The sequence below is a fragment of the Mustela lutreola genome, chromosome 1 (assembly GCF_030435805.1).
Source record: "Mustela lutreola isolate mMusLut2 chromosome 1, mMusLut2.pri, whole genome shotgun sequence".
In the NCBI taxonomy this organism is placed as follows: Eukaryota; Metazoa; Chordata; class Mammalia; order Carnivora; family Mustelidae; genus Mustela; species Mustela lutreola.
The window spans coordinates 191,260,099-191,276,767 of record NC_081290.1 but is presented as its reverse complement, the minus strand read 5'-3'; the positions used below and the strand labels follow the sequence as shown (position 1 = coordinate 191,276,767).

At 52.5% G+C, this 16,669-nt stretch overlaps 1 protein-coding gene across 2 annotated transcripts in view; it reads right to left on the bottom strand.

Annotated features, from left to right (window-relative positions):
• Positions 1-16,669, bottom strand: part of LOC131837220 (POU domain, class 2, transcription factor 3) — a 105,081-nt gene that overhangs the window by 65,540 nt on the left and 22,872 nt on the right. The window contains exons 1-2 of one of the 2 annotated variants that reach the window (XM_059183426.1): positions 12,287-12,794; positions 5,610-5,678 (exon numbers count right to left, since the gene is read on the bottom strand). In XM_059183426.1, coding sequence (XP_059039409.1) covers positions 5,610-5,678; positions 12,287-12,605 — 388 coding nt within the window. In that variant the 5' untranslated portion in view covers positions 12,606-12,794. Of the gene's footprint in view, positions 1-5,609; positions 5,679-12,286; positions 12,795-16,669 lie in introns of those variants that run through there. The other variant, XM_059183423.1, reaches the window with a different exon arrangement.

The following is a 16,669-nucleotide window of genomic DNA, read 5'->3' as shown; positions in this document are numbered from 1 at the left end:
GTGTATGCTCTGCGGAGCACACTCATACCCACTCCGTCATTTAATCAGGAAAGGGGCGGGTGTGTGTGCACAAGCACCTCATTTAAAAAGGGCTGTCAGTGGGAGACTCTTCCTCACTCCCCTCCCCACCCCAAGTGCTTCCTAGATTTCTGCTGTCCTCTCTGTCATGGAAAGAATCGTTTTATTCTATATGTATTCAGACTGAAAGCCATATGCATCTCTAAAAGGCTTCTGCCTGTTGCTGCCTAGAACCTCACTTCTTGGTTGTGATGAGACACAGTTTCTTTACCTTAGCTGCTGAGGACTCAGGAGGGTGGAGATGGTGAGGAATGAGTTGGTTGAGAAGGACTTTCTAGTCTTGGGTCAGTTACTCATTCTTCCTTATGAGAGGCACTAGCCTATCTGTGTTCCCCTTCATGGTCATGTTGGATGCCATGTTGGAAGTTCACAGGGTGAAGGGCAAAAGGATTCCCAAAGAGCTAAGATGCCTTGGAGGTCCTTCTGGAGGGGGGGCAAGTGTTAGCCATTCTGCCTCACCGACAGGACAACGAATGGCCGGAAAGGACAACAGACAAAGCTCAGTCCCTCCCTCATCTCTAGCTCCCTGTCATCCCCTGGTTCCCCTCACAGAATTCTTCCTTCCCATATCTCCGAGCAGGACAAGGGTGCCAAGGAATTTGCCCCACTATCATCTGGGTTTGCCAACTCCACCCCAGGGTCCCATCAAAGAGTTGGTGGGGGTGGTGACAAGTGCATTAGCGAGGCTGGCTCAGGATGAGAGAAGGGAAGGAGAAATTCTCTCTGAGGCCAGAGTCTCACCCTCCCCAGTTCACTGGAGTCCCTGCTCTCCCCCGGCAAGGATGTTTTGGCCCCAGACCAGGCTTCTGGCTCTTGGACTATACCAATCCACCTTTCAGGGGTTTGGCTTCCCGCCAGCCCCTTCGGCTGGTGCCTCCCCTCCATCATCTTGGCACCTGATGCTACCAGTCTCTTGTGTCCTCTGTCACTGGCTCCTGTGTTGGTCCCCAGTCTCCCACCACCATCTTTGGGTAGAAAGTCACGAGAAAGACCCGGATTTAACTATATCATTTGCTAGGTATGGGATCTTGGGAAAATCAGCCTCAAATCCCTCAACTTCAAAGTGGGATGATGACACAAACCCACACAGAATTGTTACAAAAGCCGAACACATTAGGTGTTTGAATGTGGTCTTTTAGACACAATTATCACCCTCATCCCTTCCACCATGATTTCTTGTGATAGAAGGAAAGCCCCTTGAGGACATGGATGGTTTCTTCATCTTTCTGAGCCCAGGGTCTACACTAGCGTGCTCCTTGGCTCTTGGTTGTGAGACAACCAGCTAGGTCGGAGAGAGGGCTCAGAGGAAAACAGAGCAAGGAGGCTGGTGGTGTCCAAGGGAACACGGAGAAGGCAACTGGGAAGAAGGGACCAGGGAGAAGCTGAGGGTGATGTACCGGAGAGGGAGGGCTCAGCTCTGAGGAAGCCTTTCCAAAAACGCAGGACATGGGACACGATAGCAGGGAATTTGGAAAAGCGGAACATGTGCACTGTTTTCAAGATTCAGCTCCTAGAGATTACCAGCCCAAATCCTTCCTTTATGGGAGGAAAAAAAGGTCCTGGTGGGGAAGCTTTTGCCCAATAATCTGCAAGGAGCAAACGGCAGAGCCAAGATAAGAGTCTCATTAGGCGGGGCGCCTGGGTGGCTCAGTGGGTTAAAGCCTCTGCCTTCGGTTCAGGTCATGATCCCAGGGTCCTGGGATCGAGCCCTGCATCGGGCTCTCTGCTCAGCAGAGCCCCTCTGCCTGCTGCTCTGCCTACTTGTGATCTCTGTCTGTCAAATAAGTAAGTAAGTAAATAAATAAATAAAATCTTAAAAACAAAAAACAAACAAACAAAAAAACCTCATTAGGAGTCAGACAGGCCTGAGTTTGATTCTTGATTCTTGGTTAGAAGGTGTAAAATCCTGGGCAAGACAGTTTCTCATTCTTCAGCCACAGTTTCCTCCTTGCTAAAAACGGGGATCGTAAGAATGAAATGCGATGACGCCTGTGAAATCCGAGGCCCACGTCCTTGTCCTCAGGTATGGGGAAGGGGCTATGTGAATGTGGCCGGAGTTTCTCTCCTTCTTCCCATGCCCAGCGTATCTGCCCTCCGTTTGAGGCCACTCTGTGACCCGTGTGGTCAAAAGTCACAGGGTTAGCTCTATGGGCACTCGGGGCTTGTCAGTCACAGCCCCAGGAGCTTTCAAAATGTGGGTAAGCCTGCATTGTCTTATCAACCGCTCAGTTGAGAACAGGAAAAAAAAAATGCTGTCAGCTTCAAGGATGAAGGGAAAAGACAGTCAGGGAACTAAAAGAAAGGATAGAAAAGCTGATGATTTGGATATCTAAACACTTGGCTCCAGTCCTCTGGGGGTGGGGGGCAAGGGTGGTGGAGAAGGACTGAACAGGGGTTTGGGAACTCTTGTGGGGGCTCGTGCTGCCGCAAAGACACTCGGAGGCCTTGAGCACTCAGTCTGTCCTGTGTCTCTCCGTGCCTCGGCTCCTTACAAGCAGGAGGAAAGGGAAGAATGACTGAGATGCCTGCCAGGTGTCTACCAGCCAGGAGGTCTGTGTCTGCACCTGAGGAGGCTCTTCGCAGTCCTAGCCTGTGTGGATGGGGAAATGACTTCCCTTTCCCAGCTCCCAACCCTGGTGCCCCTTGGGGATTTCACACAACACAGAAGGTGCTCTCAGAGAGCTGGGGGTTTCTAGGTCACCTTTTGTTTGTAGTTCCTTTAAAACTCAGAGACAAACCACCCCCTAATTCACGCACTGCTGGGAAGGGGAATCTGCCTTTTAAAAATCCAAAGGAAGCCATTTAACCAAGTTGGTAACCATTGTGACTCATAATAAGCTTTTCTCTGTAAAAAAAAAAATGAGTCAGAATGACTTTCCAGGAAGTTTGGTTACTTTAATTAGCTACCTCTTTTTTCTTGCCCTTAAAAACATACAGTAATTTGCTGATCACCTAAGTATGGATGTTAACCGGCCACGGCGCTGAGTCCCTAGAAGGGAAGACTCTAGGGGCAGAGAAGTTTCCAGACAGCACAGAGCACGGACTTCTTGGTCTTGGAGTTGAGGAAGACCTACACAGAATCCCTTCTTGAATGGGAAATGAGAAAACCAGCCTCGGAGGCTGACCCACTTGGCCTGACCCAACGGGAGAAGAGCATCGCAGCTACCTGGGGTCACAAAGTGCTCAGCCACGCTGCTCCTTCTGCAAACTACAGAATCATAGGTCCTCAACGATGCCATTGGATGTGATGATGACCAGAGCTGCCATGTGTCAAGCGCTATGCTAAGGGCTCTAAACATCATCTCAGCGACATTAATTGCCCCTCTCTACGGAAGAGATGAGGTTAAGCTAACTTAGCAGATCATACAGCCGGGGAGCAGCTAAGCTGTGATTTTATTTTATTTTAAAGATTTTATTTATTTATTTGACAGACAGAGATCACAAGTAGGCAGAGCAGCAGGCAGAGGGGCTCTGCTGAGCAGAGAGCCCGATGCAGGGCTTGATTCCAGGACCCTGGGATCATGACCTGAGCCGAAGGCAGAGGCCTTAACCCACTGAGCCACCCAGGCGCCCTAAGCTGTGATTTTAAATCCATACCCTTCAAAGATCATCTATTCCTGCCTCCTAAGGAGGCAAAGTGGCTGGGATAAGGTCACATAAGGAATTGGGAGTAACCTGGGATGGCGATCAGATTCCCAAAGTGCTAACTTATGTCCGGATTCTTTCTCCTTCGGCTTAGTCTACGCACAGCTCGCAGAGTTCCAGAGAAGAGGCCAGAACCTGGGCGAATCATCTCTAACAGCTTCATCTTCTGAACCCCCACCCAGGACCTGAACTCCCTTTCTATCCTGGCTCACCTTTTAGGGTTTCATGTAGCTCCTTCCCACTCCCAGCATGGTTACCCTGACTTGACTGCTTAACTAGTCGCAGAATACCAGTGTAGTCTTGTTGCCACATGGCCACTCTCTTAGCTGTGTCCGCACATACCTGGGGTAGTATGCCTGGCCCAGGTGAACAGAACTGGCCCCAGCCAGCCTGTTACCAGGAAAGGGCAGCCCAGGGTCTCCTGCATAGAGGATTCTGGAGTCTGATTCCTCTCCAGGGCAGAGTGTCAGAGCCATGACTGCCTATCACTCTCCAGCTGTACTGATTTTATGTTTCTGTTTTTGTTTTAACGATGTTATTTAGACATGAAGAGACAGAGAGCCAATGAACAGAGAGAAAGAGAGAGAATCCCAAGCAGACTCCATGCTGAGCACAGAGCCCCATGCCGGGCTGGATCCCACAACCCTGAGACCATGACCTGAGCCGAGATCCAGGCTTGGGTGCCTCACCGACTGAGCCACCCAGGCAACCCCAGCTGAAACTGATTTTAAAGCCTTGCTCCAGTTCTCCAGGCTGGAGGAAATTCTGTTCTCCGCTGGTGAGAACAAGTATCCCCCTCCACAGACCCTCAGTATAACATACTCAGCAATTAACTCAATTGAAAAATGAGCACAACCGGCCCACACTCTCTCAGCCCAGCTATCGCTACTCACAGAGAAAGACGTAGAACCCACAGCTTTCATGTGTATTGCTACCTGCACAATTGGATTGTTTTAATATTAAATTGGGGAGCAGAAAAGTTTATGGTAAGTGTGTCCTGCAGATGCCCTCCCCAGGACCCCCAATTATCTTGCCCCTGACCCAAGCTTCAAGAATGGGATTAGACTGCACCTGAAGACTTGGGAAAAGAGTTTAGCTCTGGGGGACATTGATTCTCTTCCACTTCTAATTTCTATGTCTCTAATGATCCAGATGAAAGACTAATTGAGGTCTTGTTGGAAGGCTATTAAAGTTATTTGGTGGTGTTACAATTTATACTCATGTTTCTTTAAGTTCTTTTTAATTATATGGAGCTTTCAAAGCAAAGCTTGGACTGTGGAGTTAAAAGCAGAGAGCTAGGAAACTTTCTTCTCAATTCTTTCCTGCCCTCGTCCTCTTCTTCACAAAGCAAAGTCCTCTTCCAGTCTCCGAGCCTTTCTTTCTGGGTCTCTTTACCACCCACATGCATGTAATTTGGAAGAGGAAAGCTTGTGCACGGGCCTCTTGGGCTAGTTCCTTGAGGGCCTATTGAGAAATCTGGGGTTAAGAGGCCTCGGTCCCCATCTACAGAAGACACACAGTGCTTTCTCTCAGTGAGAGAGGCTAGGACCACAGCCCGCTGCTTCCACAGGTGTTGGAAAGGAGCATCAAGAAGTTGATCTCCTCCCTAACTTTCCTGATTCCATTTTACTTTTCAGGATCTGGCCCTTTCCTAGCCTTGTTCCAGAGCTTTAGGCCCCCTTTAGACCACTATCTACTGTTCGAAGACTTCAGGGTCACATCCTATGTCTCTAAGGGAGTTCCTTCATTGCCGGAGACCCAGCTTTGGGGTCTGATTGGCTGAAAGACAGAGCAAGAAAAGATACCGTATTGTTCCATGACAATTTGCAACAACATGCTCCCAGCTGTGCTTTCTGGCTTCATTCCCCAGAAGAGAAGACCCTTACCTGTCTCCACCTGGCCGAGGGCACTGCGAGCATCCGTGGAGTCGGCTACATCCCCACTCATCTTGATATCTGCAGGGAAAACACAAACTGATTTTAATAACAGGTCACAATTTTTCTTGCTATGACATATGTGGCTTTAACTAAACAGCAAAGATGAATGTGTAATTACAACAACCATCAGACTTTCAAATTCCTGATTCCCGAACATACAACCATTAGAATATTCATAAGCTCAGGGCACAAATCCCCTCCTCCCAGGCGCGCCTCCTTTCCCTGGCCTTTCTTTCCCCCTTCTCTGCTGCTACTGTGGGATCTCTCACCTTTTGCATCATTCATTGTCACTTCCTTCAATCACCAGGCTCAGTTAGTAAAAATTTAACAAGGGGAGGGGTACGGAGAGGTGGGGGTGGCGGGGTGGGGCGCGGGTGGGGACGGCTTCCCATTTTGAATCCTCATTGCCTTTGGGATTTGAGGGATTTATTTTGTTTTTTCAAAGTAGCATAAGAAATATCCTTCCCCCCTCTCCTGCTCCCCCTCCCCATAATAACCCTACCCAGGGAGGTAATAAGAGCACCCTTGAACCCAGGCTTGCCCTTCTCACCTTTCTTGCCCAATTCCTGCCCCTGCTCTCTGTCTGGTTCTCAGAGGTGAGCCCACTGTCTGGGGATCAAACCCTAGCTCCTGTGTAGCCCTCCGGAGATCCTTCTCCTTTGGGGATCCTTACCTTCTTTCCTACTCCTTCAACGTGCTCAGGGAGAAAGGGATGGTGGGCGGGTCAGTGCCCCGCAGAGACAGAATACCTACACCAGGCCTGATCTCAGCCCCCTAGTGCTGCTGGTCCGGCCTCGCTGCCCTGCTTCATTTCAATAAATTAAACATTTACCCATAACAGACAGCTGCCACCACCTAAGAGGCCCTAAGTCTCCTCCAGGATCAGCAGAGAGAAGCAAAGAGGCAACTTTGAACTAACTCACTCTCTCAGCTCCTCTCCTTATTAAACCACCCAAATACTGAAGCCGTTAAAGACAGAAGAATATTTTATTCAAATCGTGTTGACCCCCCCACCCCCACCCCCACCCTCTTCTCTGGGGCAGCACTTTAACTCTTTCAAACCAGATAAAGTCTTGGTGAGGCAATTTGCATCCCCGGCTCCCCAGCCAATCCCAGTTGAGCATGCAGTCTTAATTTGCATCAGGTAATCAGGCAGTTGGCAGTCTGGACGCCCGAGGTCTGGAGATGATCAGGATGAGGGGAAAAGGGTGGACCTCCACCCGGGGAAAAGCGGGAAAAGCAGGGAGAAACCTCCCCCCCCCCACCCCGGGCAGTGATGTGTGTGGTTCTGGCAGAGATTTAAATTATGGCCCCTGGGGGTGTAGTGACTGCGGTGTGGGAGGGGTGACTGCCATGCCAAGCAAGACAGAGACCCAGGCTCAGGGGCTCTCCAGCTCTTAGAACACTCCAGAAACAGGATGGAGTAAGCAGCCATGGGAGCCACTGTGATCTGAGGAATAATTTTGAGACCCACCAAGGGAGGACTCCCAGGTAAAACCCTGGTGCTCTGCGTCCTGCACAGTCACAGACCTCTAGGGGAGACCTTGCCACCGTACGGCAGCGCCTGTCCCACTGTAGTACATTTAGGAAGGCATTTGTTGAGCCTAACCTAAGCCCTTCCTGCTGTAGTTTGAGACTTTCTAGAGAGGCAGTCATACGTGAATATGCAGAACTAGTGTGGGTCCCCCGGACACAGTCGTAAAGGGCTTCGGCTGCTCCTCACCTTCTGCTCCCATAGAGAAATGGGCTTTGCTTCGTAGGAGCCCTGGAGCTGGGCACAGCCTAACAAAGATATGCTCAGCACACGCTTCCCCTATACAGATTCTTCAACGGCGCTGGGGAAAAAGGCAGAGACGGGCCCCCCAGTTTTCTAAACTGCCTCAGTAGCGCCTAGAGTGGCCTCAGAGCATTGGTTTTGGTGGCCCACAAACCTGGATTTAATCCCAGCGCTATGGCTAACTAGTGGGGGACCCTGGCCACGTATAGGAACCTCAGTTTTCTCATCTAAAATTTGGGAATAACGAAGAGCACCTGGGTGACTCAGTCAGTTACGCGTCTGCCTTGGATGCATGTCCTGCTCCCAGAGTCCTAGAATCGAGCCCTGCATGGGGCTCCCTGCTCAGCGGGGAGCCTGCTTCCGCTCCCCCTGCTTGTGCTCTCTCTCTCTCTGTCAAATAAATAAATGAAATATTCTTTAAAAAAATTAAAAACAAAAATTGGGACTAATGATACTTCCCAGAGTTCTTTTAAGGAGCAAACAGAATACTGAAGGAAAAGTGCCTAACACAGTTCCTGGCGCAAAGTAAGCTCTCCATAGAAGAATGAACTAAAGAGGTACATAGGTTTCTGGGTTAGTCCCCTTCTCCCAGAACAAGAAATAGCTTTGGTTTTCTGTCTCAGGACTACCATATTTGTCTTTTACCTGGGAAGCCATAGGCATTCTCCAAATTCTGACTTCAGGGGGAAAGAGCTCCTGAGGACTGTATGGGTTTAAGAGGCAGTAATGCTGGGATGATGACCAGATTCTCAAATCAACTTATTTCAAATTCCTGATATTTAAGAAGGGTAACTGTTTAGCTAAACCACAATTTCATGCCTGTAACCCAGACTCCCTTCTGACTCCCTTTCCCTGCATCGCCTTTAAATATAGCCAAAAGCCATCTCTCACTCAGCCTTTGAATTAGCTTTAAAGGTACTCTAATCATGTCTAAAACTGACTTTTGAAGGAGGCAAAGGCCCATACTCTGCCAGGACACCTTCTCCTTTGATGTACCCATTATGGGAGTGACATGGTGACACTTTGGGATTGGACAGGGATTGGACAGGGGATGGAGGGGCAGGCTGAGATGATCTACAGAAGCTTTTCCTAAGTCCCACAGGATGCTAAGAGACTAAGAACCAGTTCTTGTGGGTAGGAGGCTGAGGCCGATGGGTGGGACGAACTCTTGGGTCTCAGCCTGAAAATGGGCCAACACCGAAACTCCCTGAGACGCCATAGCCCTTTGCCTGTCTGACAGCACTTGCCAGGGGTGAATAAGGGAGGTGTGGGGTGGGGCTCGTCTTCTCAGCTCTTCTTATCTCGACAGGCAGGCGACTGAGTAGGCTTCTTGCCATCACTCCCTTCCCTGGGGAGGCTCAGCTGCTCGGCGTAAGATTCCAGATTCCAGACACAGACCCTCACCTGCGTCCCCCGCACCTGTACACTCTGAAGCTGGAGCAAGACACCGGCTGCTGGCCTTGCCTCCCTGTGCCTTGGCTTGACCCACAGCAGCCTCTCTTCACACATCCGTGAACCAGGATGCGTTTGTGAGGCTGAAGGAGCAAAGTCCAAGGCTTCCCCAGGCTGCAGACAGAGAGTCCTCATTGTACTGAACACCCAGAGCCCATTGTACTGAAGGCTATGCCGGGGCAGGGTGGGGTGGGGGTGCAGGGAGCCTACCCTTCTCTCTCCTATTGTCCATCTTCATCTCTCTGAAGGGACTGGAGCTGCCTCCTGACTCCCTCCCTTCCTCACAGGCTCACCAGTGGGGGCACTTCTACCAGAAGGAAACCAACGGGCCCACCAGTCCTCCTTCTGAGCTAGTCGTGACTCCAACTGTCTCCTGGAATAGACTTCTGTCACTTCTTCAGGATGAAGCCACTTCCTCTCACAATGAGGCCTTCCAACCTGAACGGTATTTCCCGAGCTGTAACTGGTATTAGTCTCTGAGACTTGATCCCAACCTTGATAGGCAACAGCTCACAGTGAGGAGAAAGACAGAAAAAAAGATGCCCTGAGGCCAACCAGGTGTTCCCCTCCGGCCAGATTCCCACTGTTTCCCTCTTTTCTCCCTCGCCAGCTGTCTGTCTGACTCTTGTCTACCCCTCTGCCTGTTTTTGACCTGGGAGTAGGGAGTTCCCCCCACACCTTGGCTGGGGTGCCCCCGTGTCTGGTGACCTCATGCCTGCTCAGGTGTTCATGCTTCTGGAGAGAAATGCTCTATAAAGTACAAAGTGCTCAGACCCCAGGCTGACCTGAGTCACGGCTTGCACCCAAATCACCTGTGTGGAAAGATGGGCCGACTCAGGCGACACACAGCTCGTGGACCCGAGTGTGGGACCCCGTGAGAACCTGTGCCCTGTTTTGTGTACTCTTGCTCCCTCTCTTTCCCTCACCCAAACTGTTCCAGTAAAATCAGTGGAGGAGGAGTCCCCAAGGGCCCTGGACTGGAAATTCACAGGTAAAGTGCTGTTTGTGAGGAAACAGCAGGACACAGAATTACTGTGTGTGAGGGGAGGAAGGGGGAGATAAGACTCGGAAGAGACCAAATTTCTACCAAGAGGGTCCTGGACTGAGGTTTCTCCAGAGAGGAACCTGCAATGAGACACTCCACAGAGGGACCCTCCCTCACAGACCCCATGGCAGGGCCCACACTGAAAGACCCCACAGGATGACCTCAGACCGAAAAACCCGAGACGACCTAGCAAGGAAAGCCCTCAAATGGAGACCCCGTCAGAGATCCACAGAAAGTCCCAAGACAAGAGATCCGTCTGAGGTGCCACCAAAGGGGAACGAGACACCACTGAGGGGCCGAGACCGAGAGGGCTCTCAGGGTGGTGCAGGCAGACTAAAGAAGTGGGCTGGGGAAGGGCAGCAAGTGAGTGTAGACGAGTGAGTCAGGTAACCCACCCAAGGTAGACGGGAACCCTCCCTTAGGTTTAGCTCAATCTCCCCTTTTGCGTTCACAGCCCCTGTCTCCAGGAGACGGTGAGGGAGGTGTCAGCCTGGAGTTTCCTACAAGGCCGGGGTGTGGGGGGATGCTCTCCTCTCTGCCAGATCCTCTCAGCCCCTAGGCATTTCCCTGCTGGGTCTCAGCTGTCCCACCTCCTCCCACTTCCCCCAGAGTGGGAGCCTCCCATAGACAATGAAGTGGAAACCCCCTAGGAAGTCTCTGATCTTGTCCCTAAAGAACTTCCTGCCGAGGGCCCACTTTTCTGAGGTCTTGCTCCCCCTCCAGCCTAGGCCTTCTTGATGGGAAGTGAAGTGGGGAGAGCAGGGGAACAGCCCCCAGGAACGCCCAGCTCCATGCTGGTGCCACAGGGTTTGGAAACAGACTTTCTCCAGATATTGGATGACACCCAGTTGGATGCTTCCTTTGGCCTCCCTTGGCCCTTTCTGGCGTGTCCTGGCACCTGGAGATCCATGCAGAGTCAACACCTCTCTGTGAGCCTGACTGTCATTCAGCCCTATCAGGACCGTGTTTGGGGAACTGGAGACCCTGGGGCTCCCCATGCACCTGCTGCTGCCTGTTTTCCCCCAGGAAGGGCCAAAGCCTCCAGATGCCTCTGTTCCTTGGGGTGGATCAGGAAAACTGTCTCTCCTCACTCTTCCTCCCTCCTCTTCCAGAAAGGAGTCCAGGTACAAAATTCCCATCAACAGCCCTAAATCCTAATAAAATAGGATCCTAAATAAAAGTTATGTGGTGCTACCCTCCCACTCTGAGAAGCAACTTGCTCCTTTGAAATGGCCAAATCAGTTGTAGCCTTCTACACCTTGTGTCTGTTCTCCACTCAAACCCTCAGACGTCTAGGAGGCCCACCCTAACACCAAGCGTGACCGTTCAGGATTAGCAGCTCCTGTCCTAACCTGCTGTGGAAGGAAGGACCAGCAGGGTGAGTGGAGGGGACTTGGTTCACGCCATGCCCACACACCATTCACACAGGGGCAATGGACTCCTGGAAAAGCATCCCCTAGCTTCTTTCCCCTGAAGAAAGGGCGGTTTAGTACCTGAATCCATGGGACATGGAACGCAGAGAGTATACCTCTCACCACCCTCTCTGAGACACAGAAATGGAAGCACCTATCCCATAGTCTCACGGGTCCATGTGTCTGGCTGCTCCTCCTTCAGGGTTCCGCAGAGCTCCTGACCCACACCTGCACACGGATTCCCCAGCACGAAGCCTACAGTACTGCCAAAAACCACAGAGCCTATGGGTAGGCATTCATTCACACATGGGGTCTGCTCCACCGCCCCCCTGCCCCACACACATGAGGACAGTAGACTCACCTCTGATACACAGGGACACACGTTTCCACAAGCCCTAATCAATACACTGCACCTGCCCCAGGTGTGTCTCTGCAATTGCCAGGTCCCACTTGCTTCTCCTAGAGCCCCACTACACCTTACAAATGCCCACTCTGCCTCCACTTCACATAAAGGACCGAGACACAAAACACGTAACATGTGGATACAAGTATTTTCCTCACTTATGCACTCCCAGGTCCACACCCCTGGCTGAGTGAGCTAGCCACCCTTCTGCGATCAGTGAACAGAGCAACTTCAGCCAGACTGCAACAGCTCCGCATGCCCAAGTCCCACACAGTCTGCCACTCTCCAGATCCGAGGCTTCAGAAACCTCCCACCCTTCAACCCCCTAGTCCCCACCTCCATTCTTTTCCAGGGTCCCCCCGACATCCACCTACCCACATCGCTGGCCCCTGGGTGACCCGCTATCCACACTGCCCTCTCCTGGTCGCTGGGGAAGAAGACCCCCCCCCCCAGAACGGCGCCCCTCTCCCTCGCCTCCTTCGCCCCCCTTCGCCCCTTCTCTGTCACCTGTCAGCGCTCACTCCCTCCGCCCCTCACCTGTGTGCATGGGTTCCAGATTCACCATCCTGCCCCAGCCGGGGCCAAAGCCAGCGCCCCCCCAGGCCCCTCGCGACTGCCCCAGCCGGGCCCCCTGAAAAGCCAGGGTCTCCTTCCTCCCGCCCCCGGCCGCCGCCGCCGCCGCCGTGGAAGCCGCTGCCGGGGCCGTCGCCACCGCTGTCGCGCGCTCCGCTGCTCCCGCCCGGGCAGCGCTCTGCACGGCCAGGATTGCCACACTCCCCAGGTGAGCACGCGGCGCGGGGCGGGGGCCGCCGGCCACGCCCCCTGGCAAGGCCCCTGCGCCTGGCCCCGGGCCCATGCAAACCAGTGATTTGCATACGCGGAGCTGGGGACCTGGGGAGGGGGACACGGGCTGCTGCGGGGGCGGTCCCGCCGACCCTGCGGAACACCTGTCTGCCCTAACCTGGCCCCGCAGCCTCTCCCGACCCGCGCCCACAGCACCCCAGACTCCTGGTCCAGCTTGCCCTTTTTAGGAACCCTTGATGGACTATCAAGCTGGGGCCTGAGCTGCTCTCTGGACAGACTCCCAAAGGGTAAGAAGTGCAAGGAGTCACAGAGTGTTTAGAAAAGCCGTGGGGGTGTTCTGGAAAGAATTTGGCTTTGCTCTCTAGCCACGGCTTAGGAGCTGTGTGACAAGAGCCAAAGCTTTTCACCTTCCTGCACTCAGTTTACTCATCTGTGAAAAGGAGCGGGTGCTCGTCCTAACCGAATGTATCCACATGCAGTTTAGCCAGTGGCTGAACCCCCCCAGCCCCCCATATCCTAGGAACTAGATGGGGCCCAGCGTATTATCCCATTTTCCAGGTGAAGACATTGTCTCCTGCCTGTCCTCCAGGTCCCAAGTGGCTCAGACTCTCTGAGAAGATGATGTGAACATTATTTACCAGGGTCAGGGATTGTGGGGACAGCCCCCTGCCTCATCTGCAGAGCTGGGAAGGGACTTGCCAAAGGCATACCATTTCCTAGTGCCGGAGCCTGACTCAGTCAGTTCTCTGGACTCTCCCTCCAGTGCTCTTTGCAGCACCCAGCAAAGACTCATCATCTCAGTTCTCCTGACTCTTCTCCTCCGTTCTTTAGGTCCCAGGAAGTGGTGCCAAGGCCAAGGGACCACCTGTCTGTAAGCGCAGAGAGCCATGGGCTGACAGGAGCACAGGACCTTGCCCTCCTTTCAGATAGGTGTCCTTACCAACCTTCATCGTCATCTCAAGGACCCTTTCCTGCTCACAGAGCAGGTCCTGAGCTTTTCTGACTCTCTGCCTTGTTCATGGCGCTCTTTCCATCTGATACATTACCCACGCCCACCCCAATGACCCCACTTATAATATCCAGCATTTACTGAGCTTTCCGCTCTGTGCCAGGCACTGTGCTAACCAACACTTTAAAGGCTTCCGATCTTGTCTAGTCCTCATAACAACTTGTAAATGGGACTCTTATTACTTCCATTTAACAGGTGGATAAGATGAGGTTTAGAGAGTGGAACTTGCCCAGGGTTGCACAGCCAGTAAGAACCAGGGCTCCTGATCTGAAACACTGCCTACTACTCCTTAGCACAGTTCAAATGCCCCCTCCATTCTGAACTTGGAAGTGATCTGATCTTGGACTAAATTAGCATAACACTTCAGTGTGCTTCATAGTCCTTGTGGCAGGTTCTGTGGGGCTTTTCTTGTTCTCCCTCCAGGTCCTTAACTAATTGGCTTCCCGCCCCCTCCCCCGGCTACGCCCCCCACCCCGGCCCCGCCCCGGCACGGAGCACAGTACAGGGACACACAGGCTTCGGGAGGACTCTGTGGGTGCCACAGAGGTGGTGGAGGGGTAGGAGCTGCCCAGTAAGTACCGGTTCAGGTTCATACAAACCACCCTCCCCCAGTCACATCCCCTTCTCTTCTTCCCCTTTTGGCAAGAGAGAGGAGGACTTTCTTCCTGATTCTTTGGCTGAGGGAAGAGATCAGGAAAGGCTTCTCGGAGACCTCCTGAGCCCAGGGACCCCTGTCAGGACACATCGAACCTGTCCTTTCTTTCCCTCCTCTTCTCCCTCCTTTCCCTTCCCTCCTCTATTCCGGGTCTGGCTCCTTTCCTGAGGTCCCTTTCTTATCTACAATGGTATTTCGCCTGCCATCAAGCTAGAGACATGCCTGCCCATAGTTCTTATATACCCCCGTGTGCTCGTGATCTCCATTTGCATAACATCTGTGTGGCTGTGTACACGAAGGTCTGAGTCTCTGACCACCACATCTGGGACCTGCTGTTTCTCTTTTCATGTGCAGAATACCTTTCTTCTCTGGGCTTTGGTTTTCCAGAACCCCGGGGGTTGGGGCGGGGTGGGGGTGCGGCAGTGGTGGCATGTGACTTATGGCTTCCAAGGACTTTCTAGCTCAAGCAGGCTGGGGTTCTGGTGGTGCCTTGGGGATGAGGTGGGGCGAAGCTCTTGTGGATGGCAAACCATAGAGGCAGAGGTGGGACCTTGAAGGTTCACAGTTGGAAGAACAGCTTTGGATTCCAGACCGGGTGGGAGGAGGGGAGGGTGAGGGGGTGGGGGTGGGGAGAGGGTGACAGACATTACCTCACCTTCATCCCTGGACTCATTCATTCAATAAATATCGAGTGTTTCCTACCTGCCAAAAGAGGTGCAGTGCGCCGGGCACGCACCTTCTTATTTACTGAGCACACCTTTAGAAGGAAGACACGACTTTGAGACACCTTTTATAGCTGATGGTCAGGGAAATTAATGCAGCTAGTAGATGGCAGAGTTAGGGTTTAGAACAGGTCTGCTTGACTCTGAAGCTGGCACTTTTATTTTTTTCATTTTTAAAAAATTTATTTATTTACTTGAGAGAGAGAGACAGAGACAGAGATAGCGACAGAAATAGCTAGAGAGAGCACAAGTGGATAGGAGAGGGAGAAGTAGGCTCCCTGTTGAGGAGGGAGGGGGCTCAAACTCACCCCGGGGAACATGACTTGTGCTGAAGTTGGGTGCTTAACCCACTGAGCCATCCAGGTGCCCTTAAAGCTAGCACTTTTAATCCTACCCTCCAGGGTCTGTGCTGGAGCCTCCCCTTCTCTTCTGTCATTCCAGGTGAAAGGAATCTAGACTATCATTCATAGGAGGAACCCAGGGCCGCAGAGGGCGGGGACGGTGGAACTTGCCCAGGGTTCCTGAGCAAGTGGACAAGTCACCGCACAGCTGAGACCCTCCCGTTCCCTCTGCTCCTCCTTCATCTGGTCCTCCAGAGTATTAGTAGGATGGGTGGGTTTGTGGCAGGCAAATATGGGGCAATGGGCAAAGCTGAGCAATCTCTCTTCCTTCCCTCTCGGACTTGCTTGATCATTTCAGTGAGATGAACTGGATGGGAGTGCAAAGACCTTTTTAACCCTCCCTCATTCCCAGAACTCAGAATTTCCATGAAACCAGCTTTTGAGTTCTGGGCAGATGGGAGATCCTGGGGAAGGGGAAAGTGCCAACCCTCTGGACCCTCTGGACCTAATACTCCCTGTTCTTTGTTTGGCTTGGGAGAGGAAAAGCTGTGGGGAAAAGAAGAGAGATAGGATGTTGCCTGGAGGTTAGAAAACGAACAGAGAAAGAAAGGGAAAAAGAAGCAAGGACAGGAAATTTCATTGCCTTTGGACATCAAAAGAGGTGCATGCAAATGAAATGCAAATGAAATGCAAATGAGGGCTCCCTGCTTCCCTCACCCCCACCCTTTCTCAACAGCTGGAGGACAATTTCCAGAGAGTAGGATCATGTAGTCCCCAAACTGTGATCAACGCTGACTCTATCCCAGGTCCTCCTGGTCTTCCTGGAGTGACATTTGATCCTCTCGGAAGTCACTAGCTCTTGAGGCCCCATTTCTACTTGAGCATGCCCTCCGCTGCTTCTGCTTCCAGAACAGAAGTCTCCAGGAGCCAGCCTCCCCTTTCAGACACATTGCTGGATGCACTATCTCCCATTGAGAGGTGTTTTGGGGAGGGAGGTGAGCCCCCGGTCCCCTTCTCCGCCTTGACAAAGAGAAGTGGCCTTCTTGGCTGTGGGCCCTGTTGCTCACTCTCATTTCCTGTCATGTCAGCTGGATTGAGTTGTCAGGGCTGGGAGAAGGGTGGAGAGCCAGGCGTCCTGGAAGGCCACCAAACAACAAGTCCCTTCTAGCTCCTTCTGTCTGCCAGATGGGCTGCAGGGCCCAGAGCGTGGGGGTACGGGGTGGGGGTCAGCTCCCTGCCTTGAGGCAACCACAGGGAATGGAATGATCCCAGCTCAGGCTTCCCAAAAGAGCAGATGGAAGGTAGTAGAGGCCAAGAAGAACCTGCAGGCCTCTTTTAAAATCACAGCTCAGGGGCGCCTGGGTGGCTCAGTGGGTTAAGCCGCTGCCT